Here is a 13,123-nt window from a genome sequence, read left to right as displayed (position 1 = left end):
TGCCTGACTTGGGCTCATAACCTAGACAACCAACAACCCAATTTTGTTCACCCGCCTTATTAAAAATCTTGTTTAAATAAAAGAAAGCTTAAGCCGGGAGCCTCAACTTTCACCTCGTTAAACATATGTTCAATTTGCCAATGTTGACTTTGCAGGAGGTTATGAGGAAGACCTTGGAAGATCTTCAAATAAATTCCTCAAGGGACTTGAACATCTCATATGGGACCTTTACTACAGTTTAACGTTTAATGTCTCACAAATCTGCACAAAACTTTTCCAAAACATCCATTTTCAGTTCTTCAAGACAAATTTAATGTGGAGCCATCAAGCTGGGCCAAAATAAGGGGGCCCCTAAGTGACATTTCCAATCTTAACTCAAATAGAATTCTTTGCTGCTCAATACAGAACAATCAGCTATAAGAAATTACAACAAACTTAGTATGAAAGTAGGACTTTACTCACCAAAGTGCCTTTGCTAGGTTTATTGTAATCCCACTCATTAGCTTTCGATAATTTAGTATTTAAAAAGTGTCCCACTCTGGAAAGGAAGCGATCGGGGGGCCTTATTTATGAGGCCCTACCTTGCCATTGCACCACTTTTTTGTGACGCTGCAGCGACGTGAAAAATACACCACACTGCGCCATATTTACAAAGTGAGGCATCTCGGCAGATGCATCACTTTGTAAACTCCTGCGCTACATTATACCTGCTTCAGGTATAATGTCTGCAGAATGGGTGTTCTCCCATAAAGAAGGCTTGTAGAAGTGGCGCAGTAAAATCGATGAGCTTTTACTGCACCACTTCCACGAGTTCACTGTGTCAAATCCTTACGCCTGCTTCACAGCAGGGGTAAGGACTGACACAGGCCCTTTTACATGGGACTTGCCCATGTGTAATGACACATTGCTGGAGATGCATCTGTTTTGCGACACACTCCAGCAATGTGTCATTAATGCGCCACCAGATTTGTCAGGATTCCTGACGTTACTGGTCAATCCTTGCGACATGGAGCACCGTACTGTAAATTCGGCGCATCCAAGGTGTATCAAGGAGGGCACAATGAAAAGTGTCTCAGCACTGTTTTTAACCAGCGAGGCGACTCTATTTATAAATGAGGCCCTGGATTTTTAAGCTATCTGGACCATTAATTTGAACCTGGTTTAGTGAACCTCTATGAATCCAAAAGTTTGAAAACAATACGTAAATCTGACTGGACAGGTAAGCTTTCACTCTGGTTATGCTTTTCAGTTCTGCAAACCCTAAGTTGGCTTAGTGCAACCCAAGCCCTTTCATTGGCTGACTAAATCTCCATGAAAAATGTTTCAGGTGGCATTACAGGATGAAGGAACTTAGAGGTCCATTACGATGCCATCGCAACGGAGCCAGGGACCGACTGCCGAAGTTGCGGCAGTCCCGCCATGTGTATTAGGATGTGCCCGCAACACTGGCGGGCGCATCCTGGTCGTTTTACATTGCGGGTGGATCTGCTGGCTGCAGACCTGCTCGCAATGTAAACGGGCTGTGCACAGCATTGCCATGCACTACATGGCAGGCACCACGTGGTGCCTGCCACGTAGTGCATTGCAATGAATGTGCACCCCCCACCCCCTTGACACCCTGGGGGCCAGCAGTGGGCCCCCAACAGCAAGGACCGCATACATTTTCATGGCGGCAATGCCGATATGGAAAGGTGAATGTCCGCCTGAATCATAATATGGATGGTGGTGTCTTGCAGACAATGCCACCATATTATGCCCCTTTTCCGCCCGGTCGATGAGTCGACTGGCGGAAAAGGGGCGGACGGTCTTACTAATATGGCAGGGGGTCATTCAGGCATGGATGGCCGGTGGATCGCCCCCGCTGGACCAACGGTGGCTACCACCGGCCCGGCGAGGGGCAATCCGCCCGCCATCCTAATGGGCCCCTTAGTTCCTGCGTCCTGAAATAAAATGATAAGCAAATAGGGTGAGCACACAGTGACTTCCAGGCCCATGTGGGGTGGCCCCAAAAGGACCCCTGTGATTGTAAAAGTGCTTTTTTGCTATGGGGTTAGCAGATCTGAGGCTGTGTTTGTGGCCTGATATCCTCCAATCCTTACTTGAGCCAGTGAACCTAACACAAGCTTCATGGGCAAGTAACTAAAAACCCAAAGCAAATGCAATTGAATCAGGTTGATCCATTTGCAGGTTCTGCAAATCCAAAACCACATTTGTGGACCATGTGGAAGGTACAAAATCAGTCAATGAGCTGGTCATGATTTGTGAATCCCACAGAAGAATCCATAAATTATAAAACTAAAGATGTTTTTAAAAAAGGCAGTCTGTGGGGAAAAGCCACAAAAGGGGTTGGTCTACATTAGCAGATTGGGTGCCGTGCCTACCTATAAGTAAGACCATGTGGCTAACTACCTCTGCACTGCACAGCAGGATTTGGCTGAAAATATGATAGGTGCTAGGAACATTTGTATGTGAAACCTTTAATATTCACTGAAAACACCACAATTAAAGTGCAGCTGTGGTTACAAAACAAAACCTAAAAACCACTGAAATTTGCCTGTTAGGTAAATGAACCATAACTTGTACCTTGTCATGTACGTCTTATGACATTGTGTATGCATCACTCATTCATTCATGGCATCACTCATGAACGAGATCACTGACGACATCACTAATAACATCTTCTATGATATTGTTGTTGACTTTAATTTGTGAACCGTCAAACAAATGTAAAAAATAGAAAAAAAAGGGATCTATGGCTGTATGCAGTAGGGGTTCATTGCAGAGGAATAACCGCCAGGCCCTGCAGCCAACCGCACTGTGCTTGGCTGAAAGTTGCACACCGTGGGGTTGGCTGCCCACAAAACTTTGGCAACCAGACCCTGAGCCTAATCCCCATTTTACGGGGCTGAGGGCCTTGTTCAGTGGTGTTTCTCACTCATGAATGCCCGTAATGCAGTTTTTGGCTCTGGGCCAGACCGTGTGGCCAACCAATGCTGCAAACAGCTGAAGGGTTGAGTTGCAAGGATTTCCCACCTGTGGATAGTAGGATGCATGGCATGGCCATAGGTCAGGCCCTGTGATACCCCCCTCTGCTATACATGGTTGAAGGCCGTTCATAATGGGGTTTGGTCACCCGTGAATGGCTGGGTGTAGAACCTGCAGCCAACCCTTGCTGACCTTGGCTAAAGGACGTGTACAGTAGCAGTTCACCAGTTGTGGCAGGTTGGACTTGGGGCCTGGCTGTTTGCCAGACCTTCCAGCCAGCCATTGTGTGCAGCTGAAGCCCATGTTCAGTGGGAGTTGGCTGTATGGTCTGGCCAAAGGCCAGAAGCTGCTACTAACCCCCTCTACTCATATGTGCAGGCCGTGTGAAGTATGGGTTGGTCGCTCATAGCAGGCTGGGCACTGGGCCAGGTCCTGCAGCTAACTCCCATGGTGCACAACTAAAACAAAGTAGTGGTACCCTTGGATGCTGTCATTAATGATGTTATCAATTATGTCATTTGAGATGTCATCAGTGATATCATCAATAAGGAAATTTACCATGTAAAGTGATGTCAGGCATAAGCAATTTCATGAGCAGTGCATGATGGTGGCACTATTTATTGTTGGTTTACGTGCCAAGAATAAGCTTTCATTGTTCAACAGTGATACCCCACCACCAACTCGAACCTCACAGCTCCGCGTCTTAGATCGTTACTGGCCACCCTGCCCATTCTGTTATTACTTGATGATAATTTATCTCAGATAATTATTGTGCAACAATACTCACCTCTACCGCTGAAACTCTTTCTTTCTTTAAGTGGAATATAACTGACTCCATATATATTTAATCTTGAGCCCTGAAGAAGTCTCGATAGAGACGAAACGCGTTGGCTAAAAGATTCACTTTTATGGTCTTTGGATTTTAAACATTTGAATACATTTGAATAAAGAACATTTATTTCTGACTACAAGCAAAATTGTGGACCTGCTTCTTCTACTGATCACCATGGATGTTTCATGTTCTAATTAATTACAATAAGACTCTTTCAAATGATGGGTGCTAATTCCGTATTCTGTTTTGACTTTATTTGGGTTTACCCAATAGGAAGTGGAGAAGGGTGCACTTCCTGGATTTTTCAGCACCATCACAATATTATTATACCACTATTAGTAATAGGTGCAGTTTCGTTGCCTCAACCCTTTGTGTGTTTTGTTAATTTTTATTTGTAGTGTTATATAGCGCATGCAGCCAGCAGCGGCGTTGAGTAGGTTGCCAGTGTCCGGGACAAGGCAAGTATCCTTCCACTATAAAAAAAAAGGGTGCACCTTTTAAAATGATGCGCCCCTAAAAATGCCCATAAGAATTTTGAGCCCGGGGCAACCGCCCTGTGCCCCTCCCACACATGCTACACCAGGACTAACAAAGCCTCACTGAGCTTTATAGAGAATCACAGGCAGAAATTACTTGCGTTCAAAAAATACAAAACATGAAACTTGTCTAAGGCTAATTAACAGGTGAAAGGACAAAACTATAGAGAAACTGTTAATGTGGAAGTCAAATTGCCAATACCATCCATCAGTTTAAGTTACATATATGTCCTAATTCAGTTTCTATAATCAGTCAGCACAATATTGTCTTATTACAATTATTATTTATTGAGAAAAAATGCTATTGTCAGAACTGAAGAAGAAGTTTGGGGGTACAAGATTTTTCTTTATTTTTCAAAAACAATAAAAAAAAAGCTGTTGAAGATGCAGTCGTCGTGGGAGAATGTGGAAGGGCCAAAGCTGAGATGCACCGCCTCCCCCCACCCACCTCCAAGAAGGACTGTGGCATGGTACTGTTTTGTAAGGTGCTGGCATAAGCAAACTAGAGTCGACCCACCCCTCCATCTCAGGTTTGGGGGCAGGCGCATATTGCATTTTGACCACATTCTATCTGGCATTACCAACTGCTGATTTCACTTCTCTTCCTTTCACACTTTTGATTGTGGCTTGGGTTCATACGTGAAGTGTACGGCCGGCATTTAATATCTGTTAACCCCTGCAACATCACTGAAGTAGCAATCACGGAAGAGATTATATTGCTGTTGTGCTCTGAATATTATGAGAATATTCTAAAAGAGGCCTTAATACGAAGGTGCAAATGCAAAAACAGTTTACAGACTCTGCCAAACACCACGGACAATGTGGCATAATTTGGTATCTAGTGACACATGTCGTTGTCGATTGTGTGAAGAAGCCGATAACAAAATAATAGGTGTCAATATTTCACTAGACAAGCCCGTGGGGCTCGCACCATACCTGTTTAACTTGTTTTTAGCAGATTTAACATACCGCTTGGATAAAGAGAACACTCACCCCCCCAAACTAGTGGAAAAATATATCGAATTTGTTATATGCCGATGATGTTACACTATTAAGTCAAACTAGGATAGGATAACACAGCTTATAAATGCAATTGCAAATTATTCACTGGAAATGGTATGGAAATAAATGAGGCCAAGACTAAGATAATGGAAGTAAACAACAGGAAATGGAAAATGTATAAATATAAATGGTATTTGCAAAAGCAGCAACTGGAGCAAGTGAAGACATATAAATACTTGGGTGTGCTTTTTAAGGAAACTGCACATTTCAGCAGCAAAACAAGGATGTCTAAAGGAGAGGTAACACCATAATCATGGCATTTCGAACATTGAAAAAGTCCATGGGTGGATCCAGCTCCCTCCCTCTTCTAAAGGAAATAAATGCAAAACTACTGCCAACTATTACGTATGGTAGTGAAGCGTTGTGCCGTAGAGACTCTGCAGCATTAAATAATGCCATTCCAAAAACATTTAAGCTCCATTTTTGCTTGCCGTGCAATGCGTCTGCAGCCCAAATCTGGTTAGAATTTGGGGTATCTAACCAGCTTATTGCAAGAAAGGGTCAGTATATAAAAGTGTGGAAGAGAATAAAATCAAACACATCAAACCTAATGTGTCAATGGCTTTTGCAAGAATTACAAAAAAATCCTAAATTACAGTATTGGAAATATTTACAATCAGCTTTAATTGGGTATTCAGCACATGAAATTTGGGACATGAACGTAAGGCCAGAGTCTTTTAAAAAACGAATTAACAAAACAACTGTCAGTACTGAAAGACAAGGAGCTTTTTTCAAAATGGAAGCACGCCTGGATGGTTCTGAGTGAATATAAAAATAACTAAGTCCCAAACTTACTTAGAAACACCCTGGACTTTAAAACTAAAAAATGTTTTCACTGAAGCTCGTTTTGGCCTTTTTCCAGGGTTATTGCATGCAATGCCATGGCAACGGACAGCATCATCTATGCTTTGTAGACTATGCAAAAAGGGAGAGGAAAACATTATTCATTTAACTTGCTTATGCCCAGAATTGATGGAAGATAGAAGGAGGCTACTACGGAATAAATGTAATAGCCGGGGAATTCGAACTTGCAGGCAAGCACTCATAAGATGTTTTAATTCATCAGATATAGACTTAAACGCTGCTTTTGTTAAATTCATGCTATTGGCAAAAAATAAATTAGTTTCTGGTGAATAGTCTGATGTAACTTAGATGAAGGAACTTGGGAAATATTGCTCACATGTTTATAATAGTAGAAGTAAGACATAATGCCTGTGTTTGGCTGTTTTTGTATATGTGGGAATAGTAGGAAACCCCGAAGAAGAATTTTAATGTGGGAAAATGAAAATCAAGTTATTTTTTCCTAGCTTGTTAATTTTTTAGACTGCTAACATCTCAAATGTGTATGTTGTATGATTTTAAATAATCAAACAATAAAGAATTAATTAATTCCTGGTGGCTAGGGATGCTTACTGGTCATAGCTCATGGTGACCATGTAGACCAACCACCATCTCAAATTACACCCAGAGTGACACTGGCCTGAGGGTCCCGCCATTTCCTTGTCTACTGAGGACTTCTATGGAACGTCCTCTTTACCTTTCATGGCCTCTCTCTGCTCTTTGACCCCGAGGCTGCACTAAAGGAAGTTCCTGACTTTAAAAGGTGACAGGTCTTCACCTTATTGAAGCCCTGCGCATGAACTCACGTCACACCTGAATCCAAAATAATCAATGTCGTTCCTGGTCTGAGCTGGTCTAAGGGCGCGCTTTCCTGAAACAGAAGTTACGAATTACGTGCTACCTCCTACGCCTTCCGAAAAGCAGCGTTTTTTCTTTCCAATTAACAGCAAATGTATCAGTTGCGGTAGATGTCTTGGTATTTATTGGCTATCCACTTAACATCGATTGGTGCTGTCTGGAAAGGTGTCTCCATGAATCTAAACAATTGCTGTTTGCCTGGTCCTGGCTGGTGACCCAGGAGACACGAGCTCTTGCTCCACCACAGGAAGTTGTGGCGCGTGCGCTGGGCTGATATTATTCAAGTAGCTGCCATTAGGAGGTCTGGAACATAAGACACATTCTAAGAAAGTAATCAATACGTATAACGTAGCACCCGTCCAAGAGCAACTCTCCAGTCTTCGCTCAAAAACGTGGAGATATGTCTTAAATCCCGGTTGGCCAGCACTATGGATTCTCCACTCTACTCTTATTGAAGCCTGGGAAAAAAATCGTGCTGATCTGAGGGATAAGGACAGAGCTGGCGCGTGAGGGGGTGCGTGCTGATTGGTCCCCATGCTATCGGACGCACTGTGTTACGAATGACGGCGCCCCCTCACTCCGGCCCATCAGAGGCACGCGCCCCTCTCCCCTGCCTCCAGGAGTTAAGAGCGCATAAAAAGTCCACTCTCCGGCAGGCGAGAAACAGACTCCGAGAAACATGACCGGGCAGCAGCAGCAGCAGCCGCCGCGCTCCGAACTCCGCCTCCTCCTCACCCTCTTCTGCCTGTGCGCGCTGCAGGCCGTCTCAGGTAGGAGGGAAGACACTCGCTCCAGTCCACCCTGGGGTACTTAGCTGCAAGCCCCCGCATGTCTTCCCCCACACACTGTAGGGAGGTGGGCACACTTTGAAGGGAGTTTTACTACAGTGCACGAGAGGAGCGGAGGCGTAGCTATTCATAGTACGGCAGGTGCAGCGGCACCGGGCCCGCTTCACCCCTGATCAAAGCTGCTTTTACTACCAATCCAGGGGGTGGGGCCAATGATTGTTTCTTGCATTAGCGCCCCTGTCACACTTGCTGTGGCGCTGGCGAAAGGGTCTCTAGGACACCCCTTAGTAGGAGAAGTGGAACCGGAAAGGGGATTTAAAAGTGGTCGCAGTCACAGGACTCTACCATAAGGCCAACTACTTGCACATAGCTATATTATAGAAGGAGGAAAGAACCAATGGACGAATGCCAAATTCCCACCCGGGTTACATCATGTAGTCAGGGTCAGCGAACTGACCTGGGCCATGTTATATTAATTCACAGGTGGACAATAGTGCACATGTGTGCTGTTTCCTGTATGTGCGAGAGGAAATGGACCTCGCGGGGTTGATTGCAGTCTGTATTAGTTATTTGTACCAAAACGTCTATTTTTGCTGATCTTAAATGACAGGGCTTGTGGCAAACACAACTCTCTGCGTTTAAACTGCAGGAGACAAAACTAAATTTGGAGCAAAACCAGTTCGCTCCTGTTAAAACATGCAACAGAAATAACGCAAAACCAGTTTGCTATTTCAAATTGGGTCATTTATCGACCAGGTGTTTTTTTCAGTTACAAACTTTATTTTGCATATAAAATATTTATGAGCATATGAATCAGAAAATATACAAATTGTTCCACAGTTCGTTTTTGCTGTAATCTAGGAACGGCCAAACCAGCCTTTCATCCTCCTAGTTGGGCGGCACGGTATAGAATGATACGAACACTCATTATTTACAGTGCTTTGAAATGGACAGTTCTATAAACAAAATGAATGATTCATTTTGTTGTTTAAAGACATGTTTCCATATGTTTGCCACGTCGATATATCGCCCGGTTTGTCGAGTAGAATGTATCATGGTTTGGTTTATTGTCGCCAGCAGTAGCACGTGACATCCGACCACAAGAGTCACACATATATTGTTGTGCACTTTACAAATGCCGTCTGGCTGTAGACAGCTTTCAAACATGATACCGGATTTGTAGTGTCGATGTGTTGATTAGAAAGTGGTGTTTGTTTGCTCCGCTCACCTTCAGTACTTACTCAAGAAGGCAATGAGGTGCCATTGATCTGCACCACCAAACTGCACGTATTACCCCTCCCAGAAGGGTTTAATTCATGCCTTTGGGTGCACGTGTCACCCGGAGCTCAGGCGCCTGTTGAGATCTGAAAATACCACCTATTTTTAAGGATCTTTTTAAGTTCATCACGTGGAACTCCAGGACAGCAGGTCAAAAGCACAGTATTAGCGGACAACAGAGAGGTACTAGTGCTGATTGACACATATGTGCTTGAGTTAATGCCCTGTGTCTTTGGGCTCATAACACAGGCCTTTGAGTGTATGCCCTTTTGTGCTAGAGTTAATCCCTGTGCCTTAACAGCTCATGATCCAGGTCTTTGAGTGCATGTCCATCTGTCCTCGATCTAAGACCCCTGTGCCTTCAAGCTCATAACCACTGCCTTTGAGTTAAATTACTTTCGTCCTTGAACTAACATATGTGTGCCTTTGGGTTTACGTCCCCTTTTCATTGAGTGTATGTCCTTCTGTCCTGGACCTAGTTCCATGTGTCTTTGAGATCATGAACCATGTCCTGGAATTAATGTCCTGTCCTTTGCGGCTCATGCCCAGTGTCTTTGTGTGTATGTCCTTCTGTCCTGGAGTTTATGCCCTAACCCTTGCCGCTAATGGTCAGTGTTTTTGAGTGAATGCCCTTCTATCCTGGCGTTAATGCCCTGTGCCTTATGGTTCATGATTCAGGTCTTTGAGTGAATGTCCTCCTGTCTTGGAGCTAATGCCCCTCTGCCTTCAGGCTCACGACCTCTGTCTATCGGTTAATGTACTTCTATCCTGGAGCTCATACATTTGTGTACTGGAGTCATGAGTGCTTGTCCGTCTGTTCTGGAGCTGATACCTGTGTGCCTTTGGGATCATTATCCAGTGTCTTTGAGAGTAAGTTGTTCTATCCTGGAGGTAATGCATTTGTCATTGGGGCTTTAGACTCATTGTCTTTGCATGTAGGCCCTTTTGTCCTGGAGTTAATGCCCCGGTGCCGGTGGACTCATGAACGTATGTCTTTGAATGTATGTCTTCTGACCTGGAGCTAATGCCCTGTCCCTTGTGGTTCATGAGTGTATGTCTGTCTGCCCTGGAGTTAATGCCCGGTGCCATAAGACCCACGATTCATGTCTTTGTCTCCAGTCGTGATGCTAAGGCTCCTCTGCTTTAGGGTTCATGACCTCTGTGTTTCAGAAAAAGTTCTTCCATCCTGGAGCTAATGCATATATCCTTGGCACTCATGACTCAGCATCTTTGAGTGTAGGTTGTTTGGTCCTGAAGTTAATGGCCCTATGCCTTGAAACTCATGATTGTATAACATCTTTGCATGAAAATCCTTCTATCTTAACATGAGTGCCCTATGCCATTGTTCAGATGATGCCTCTTTCTTGTGCAATTCCACCTGTGTGCATAAGTTGCCCTAGTGTTATAGAGCTGGTGCCTCTTGTGTCCTGGGTCTACTGATCCAACTGTGTAAGGGGCTTCTTCCTGTGCCTGGAGTTTCTCCTGTGTCTTAGAGCTGAAGACCATCTGTTGTTGTTCTGTAGTCACATCTGTGCCTGGAGCTGAAGTTGTGTCCTGGGGCGGTTGATGCCCCTGTGTAAACTAGCGGCCACTGTGTCCTAGTTCTCATAACCATGTGCCAGGAAGTTCTCCCTTTATGCAGGGGTTGTACCTGCGTCCTAGAGCTGAAGCGCTTGTTTCCTAGTTCTGTTGCTACTCCAGTTTCAGGTAGCTCGATGTGTCTTTGTTCTGATGATGCCCCTGTGTCATGTATTTACACCTGTGTCTCAGAGGTGCAGCCTCCGCATCCTGGTGCTGCTGATGGCCCTGTGTCAGGGAGTTCCTATGTATAGCTACCCTTGTCTCCTGGAGCTCCAATGTCCTATCGTAGAGCTGTGCGTATGTCTTGCAGCTGCAGCCCCTGTGTCCTGGTGCTGTTGATGCCCCTATGTCAGGGAGTTCCCATGTATCCTTTAGGTGCCCCTGTCTCCTGAAGCTCCTATTCCTGATCCTAGGATTGTCCCTAAGTCTTGCAGCAGCAGCCCTGTGTCTTGGTGCTGCTGATGCCATGTATTCTTTAACTGCCCCTGTATTGTGGAGCTCTCATGCCAGAGCCTAAAGTTGTCCCTATGTCTGTAGCTTCGGTGTCCTGGTACTGTTGATGCCCCTGTGTCAGGAAGTTCCATCTGGGTTTATGAGTTGCCCCTGTGTCCTAGAGCTTTAGCCCCTGTGTCTTGGTGCTGCTGATGCCCCTGTGTCAGGGAGTTCTCCCGTGTCTTGATGCTGCTGATGCCCTTGTGTCAGGGAGTTCCCCGTGTCCTGGTGCGATTGATGCTTCTGTGTCAGGGAGTTTCCCGTGTCTTGGTGCTGCTGATGCCCCTGTTTCAGGGAGTCTCCCCCATGTTCTGGTGCTGATGATGCCCTTGTGTCAGGGAGTTCCCCAGTGTCCTGGTGCTACCAATGCCCCTATGTTAAGGAGTTCCCCCATGTCCTTGTGCTGCTAATGCCCCTGTGTCCAGGAGTTTCCCAGTGTCCTAGTGTTGCTGATGCCCGTGGGTCAGGGAGTTCCCCCGTGTCCTGGTGCTGTTGATGTCCCCGTGTCAGGTAGTTTCCCTGTGTTCTGGTGATGCTGATGCCCGTGTGTCAGGGAGTTCCCTGTGTCGTTGTGCTGATGATGCCCCTGTGCCCAGGAGTTTCCCATGTCCTTGTGCTGTTGATGCTTCTGTGTCAGGGAGTTCCCCATGTCCTTGTGCTGTTGATGCTTCTGTGTCAGGGAGTTCCCCGTGTCCTGGTGCGATTGATGCTTCTGTGTCAGGGAGTTTCCCGTGTCCTGGTGCTGCTGATGCCCCTGTTTCAGGGAGTCTCCCCCATGTTCTGGTGCTGCTGATGCCCTTGTGTCAGGGAGTTCCCCGTGTCCTGGTGCGATTGATGCTTCTGTGTCAGGGAGTTCCCCCGTGTCTTGGTGCTGTTGTTGCCTGTGTGTCAGGGAGTTCCCCCGTGTCTTGATGCTGTTGATGCCCCAGTGTCAGGGAGTTCCCCCGTGTCTTGGTGCTGCTGATGCCCCTGTGTTAAGAAGTTCCCCCATGTCCTAGCGCTGCCGATGCCCGTGTGTCAGGGAGTTCCCTGTGTCCTTGTGCTGCTGATGCTTCTGTGTCATGGAGTTCCTGTGTCCTGCTTCTGTTAATACCTTTGTTATAGAGCCCCTGGGAGTTGCCCCCGCGTTATACAGCTGAAGCCCCCGTCCCCCGGGTCTGCAGTCTCCCTGTGCCCTGAAGCCCGAGCCCTGTGCCCTGCAGCCGACGCCCCCTGTCCATGGTGCTGAGGCCCCAGCCCGCACCCCAGAGCTGTGATCCGAGGCTGCTGTTTTCTCTGATTCCTGACCTGCTGTGTTCATAGAAATACCGGGATCAGGTTGTCTCCTCTCGGTGCCGTGCGCCCCCCTGGCCCTCCTGCGCGCAGCTGGAGTCAGGAGCTCGCGGGCCCCTTCTTGAGAGGCCGACATCTCTCGGTGCTCGCCGGCCCAGGGCTGGAGGCAAAGCGGCGCTGTCCAGGACCTGAAGTAAGCTACGATTGCTTATGCTTAACGTGTAAAACACAATACACGAGAATACACACAACGGAACACACGTGCATTTGTAGGTGAGTACCGAGTATAGTTGAACACATTTCCATGTCTATGTAGGACTGTGTGCCATGGGCTGCATGTTTCATTTAATCATTCCCCTGAACAATGGACCCTGAAACTATTTTTACATTTAAAAACATTTTTTCAAACTTTTTTTCACGTTTGTTAAATGTATCTAACATATTGTTAAAATACCATTAAAATCTAAATGAGTCTAAGCAAATACAATGAGGGCTGTACAACTGACAGTTTACACTACTGTGCAACACATTTCCCTAACGTTCCATATAATATGAAAGTGCACAACGAGTGTGCCTGTGTTTTCATATCATATCCACAC

At 45.9% G+C, this 13,123-nt stretch overlaps 1 protein-coding gene across 1 annotated transcript in view; it reads left to right on the top strand.

Moving 5' to 3' along the window:
• The first annotated feature begins 7,792 nt into the window (after positions 1 to 7,792).
• Positions 7,793 to 13,123, top strand: part of NMS (neuromedin S) — a 367,775-nt gene continuing 362,444 nt past the window's right edge. Inside the window, exon 1 of the mRNA XM_085623803.1 lies at positions 7,793 to 7,883. Coding sequence (XP_085479929.1) covers positions 7,793 to 7,883 — 91 coding nt within the window. The remainder of the gene's footprint in view (positions 7,884 to 13,123) is intronic.

Source organism: Triturus cristatus, chromosome 8, assembly GCF_964204655.1.
Source record: "Triturus cristatus chromosome 8, aTriCri1.1, whole genome shotgun sequence".
Taxonomy (NCBI): domain Eukaryota; kingdom Metazoa; phylum Chordata; class Amphibia; order Caudata; family Salamandridae; genus Triturus; species Triturus cristatus.
Note: the sequence above shows the minus strand (reverse complement) of the source record. Positions and strands in the feature narration are given on the sequence as shown.